The 3,702-nt window shown below is 34.1% G+C and overlaps 1 protein-coding gene across 1 annotated transcript in view; it reads right to left on the bottom strand.

The window, feature by feature from the left end:
• Window positions 1-3,702, bottom strand: part of LOC117106758 (sortilin-like) — a 20,873-nt gene that overhangs the window by 12,995 nt on the left and 4,176 nt on the right. The window contains exons 4-8 of the mRNA XM_033248181.1: window positions 2,836-2,935; window positions 1,957-2,127; window positions 944-1,082; window positions 600-659; window positions 27-106 (exon numbers count right to left, since the gene is read on the bottom strand). Coding sequence (XP_033104072.1) covers window positions 27-106; window positions 600-659; window positions 944-1,082; window positions 1,957-2,127; window positions 2,836-2,935 — 550 coding nt within the window. The remainder of the gene's footprint in view (window positions 1-26; window positions 107-599; window positions 660-943; window positions 1,083-1,956; window positions 2,128-2,835; window positions 2,936-3,702) is intronic.

The following is a 3,702-nucleotide window of genomic DNA, read 5'->3' as shown; positions in this document are numbered from 1 at the left end:
ACATATAGCAGGTGCACATTACTTACCTCATCACTCTTTACAGATGCAAACAAAAACTTGTCCTGCACACCAAAGGTAAACACATTTGTTTGCAGATCTTTATCATCTTTTAGCAAGCATAAACAAAAATAGTAAGATCATTATTGTAAAAATATGAAGTAAGTTACCTAATATATCAGATTATGTCTGATTTTATTTATTACATATTGTTCAATGTTTTCTTTTGGTTTAAAATAAGTTATAACTTCAAATACAATTTTAAACAGAAAAATTAAACATAATTCTTAAATTTTGGTAAATAAAATTATGAATTTAATCTGAAATATAAACATTTTATTTCTTTTAAAATTGTTAAAATTGCAAATTAATTAGTTTGTTACTAATATGTTATATGCGACAAAAAGCCATTATGACCATCCCACTATTACGCTTATTGAACATATACTCAGTTCCTTGTAAGCGTAATCCATAATTTTCCAGCACACGAGCACAAACAATTTTCAACACTTTAGAATCGAACCCCCCAGAATTTATTAGATGGCTGACGCCTTACCACTGCGCCACATACTTCCACTGCAACAATACTACACAATACTTACCCAGGTATTTTTTTTCTGCTGATACACGACCACGCTTTAAAACCAAATCAAAAGCGTTTTCTGAAATTGAAATGAAAATTTCCATTTTTAAAACTTCAAAGAAATGTGGTTAAATGAAATATAAAAACATATAATTGAAAATAAGTGTATAAAATATAAAACATTAATAACGAGAATTATGTCTTTTATTTTTCACCATTTTGAAGAAAATATAAAATGCACTTTTCTGTCACCTCACCCACCTCTCCTCCCCCTACTCAAAAAAAGAATTTTCTCATTTTCATAAGAGTACATGTACTATTGATCTCTCCCCCAGCATATGAATGACAAACCTAAGTACATACCATCTGCCATCATATTTCGATCTACAGCAAAATAAATATTAAAGTCATTTTGTGTCTTTTCCCCCCATCGGAAACTATGCACAAAATTCTTTATTCTGGTCCATGTCCTTCCAAAGTCTGTTGAAAGCCACAAAGAGTACTAAAAAGAAGATAAAACAAATTCATCAGCAAGAAAATGTTTGGAATCTAGATTTTTATTTGGATTATATACTGTATATATCGTATTTATTTGCATAAACGCCCCACTTTAAATAAACGCCTCCCTTGAATATAAGCGCCCCCCCCCCCTCTAGAGCCTCATTTAGACTAAAGCCTCAAGGCCAAGCTTGAAAGGTCACTGGCTGGGTATAAACATGGCTTAAAAAAATGATGTTCGCTGTTTGGAATAACCTTGGTTTTCAGCTTAAATCAATTAACAAATTTAAATAATAATAAATTACTATTAATATGGAGCTCTTGATTGTACTACGCAGGTAAAACATAATGACGTCACTAAGAAGGCATCATCTACGCATTTGAAAACTGAAGCCTGGTTCTCACGAGAGCCCTAGTATCCGGATCGGGAGCTAACCGTTAGCGTTAACCGTTAGCACCTGCGCGAGAACGCCCGATCGGTTAGCGCTAACCGTTAGCGGTATCCCGATACGCTAACGGTTAGCAAGCGCTATCGGTTAGCAAGTTAAGGGCGTTTCTATCATCAACCAATCACACGTACGCGTTTACAATTTCCAGTTTCTTATTGGCCAGTGATTCGATCATCATATTGTTGATATCCGGATCGGGATTTTCTCGCATGGACGCACGGCAGCTAACGGTTAGCAGGATCCGGATCCTGCTAACCGTTAGCTGCCGTGTGAGAACATAGCCATTAAATTCTTGTCGCCGTGTGGATTCTGGGACACAATTTGGTCGAATCTCAATTGCGCAGAGAACATACTGTAGGATAGTCAATCATGAGTGAATCCAGTCTAGCGTTGTGTTGCCTCGTAAATCGGAAGCGCCCTAATACCTACCTGATCACTAGCTGAATGTGCCAGGATGTAGTCACTGTTATAACGATGAAAAAACAAGGGTCCTTGAATATTAAATTGCAGATCTGATTTCACAAATGTTTCACCTGAATTTTCAGTAATGAACAGCAAACTATCAGTGAAGTCACCCTCAACGTAACCAACAAAAATCACCTACAAATCACAACATTGAACAAAAATATTATTCAACTTTATGTTATTATATTAATAATATGATTTATAAATAATTATAATACTTTAATTTAAATTAATAAATAAACCAAAATTTAGAAAGTTCGCACTCTCTAATTCAAGATCACCTTTGGGACCTGAAAATTTGAGTTGGGCGCTTGGTTTGATCTTCAATTAGAGGGTTAGCTTAGTGTTAATAGATTAAGATTGTCATTTGGTACTTTGAAAAAGTGGTCTCAAATTAGAAGGGTCTCGAATTGGAGGGATTGATCCTAGGGACTTGGGTTTGGAGTGTGTATCTTTATCAACAAACCACAATACCACACACAAGTCCTGTCCGCACTATCAAATTCAATGTTAAAAATTTGTGTGCTAAGCCATATATGGGCAAGATGATGTCATATTACACCCAAATATGTAGTAGCAGTAGTAGAATTGGTTAAATTCTTTGCTGCAAATTAGGCTAGCTCTATTGAACTAACCTTAGTGGACAACAAGGACTCCACCCAAATATTGGAATAACACAGTTGTTTGTAACACAACATTTAACAATGTGGACAAAGCGTAAGTGTAGAATTATAAATTTAAAAATTGCAAAAAAAAATTTAGAAAGCTCACACCATCCACTCTTTCAAAGTAAACATTAGATATTATACATTAATAATAATACTTAACAATACACTGCATTACCTTTCTAGGGTCAGGACTCTTATTGATGCCATAATCTTGCCGTATAATAGCTTTGTTGATTAAATCGTTTTTGTTTATAAATGTTCTTCCAAAGTCATTGCTAAAATGAAGAAAACAGTAATTATAAGTATACCACTTTTACAATATAGTTTTAAACTGTCCTTATCAAGTTCTCTATGACAAATATAGGTGATCACATCCCTGTATAGGCATGTTATATAAAACTAGATTGAACAGTGATTTCTATATATTTTTGATTCCCCAAAGGACGAAAAGATGTTTTCAATTCATCACTTAAGTGAAATAAGATTACACAACAGAAAATAAAATCATTAAATCAAAATATCAGAACATTATTATTATTATCCATTTTTATCAATAAGTATCATTTATTGTTTGTGTATCTATTTATTTATATACTTAATTGATAGTAATTGTTATTGTCATGATGGAAAATTAGACAATAACTGGATTTGCGTCAGGAGAAACATGCATAGGTGTAATTTTTGCCCTACCTGACGTGGAAATGTACCGAATACATTTGAAAACAACTGTGAAAAAAAATCGCAAGTTGTTCTCGGGTGGGACTCAAACCCACGATCTCCAGATCACTAGCCTGGCATCATACAGTACCTCTAGACCACCGAGCTTGCGCCTGATTGCCAGGGTTGAATTCAAGTCCAAGTACAGTAAGCAGCGGGTACTGCAGTGTTGATAGTAATTTTTATTGTCATGATGGAATAATAGACAATAACTGGATTTGCGTCAGGAGAAACATGTATAGGTGTAATTTTTGCCCTACCTTTATATACTTAAAGCCCCATTCCCGGCAAAATTTCAATTTTTAAGAAAAATCTAATTTTTGTA

This window comes from Anneissia japonica, unplaced genomic scaffold (genome assembly GCF_011630105.1).
Source record: "Anneissia japonica isolate Jap-2015-1 unplaced genomic scaffold, ASM1163010v1 scaffold287739_len226637_cov155, whole genome shotgun sequence".
Classification (NCBI taxonomy): domain Eukaryota; kingdom Metazoa; phylum Echinodermata; class Crinoidea; order Comatulida; family Comatulidae; genus Anneissia; species Anneissia japonica.
Note: the sequence above shows the minus strand (reverse complement) of the source record. Positions and strands in the feature narration are given on the sequence as shown.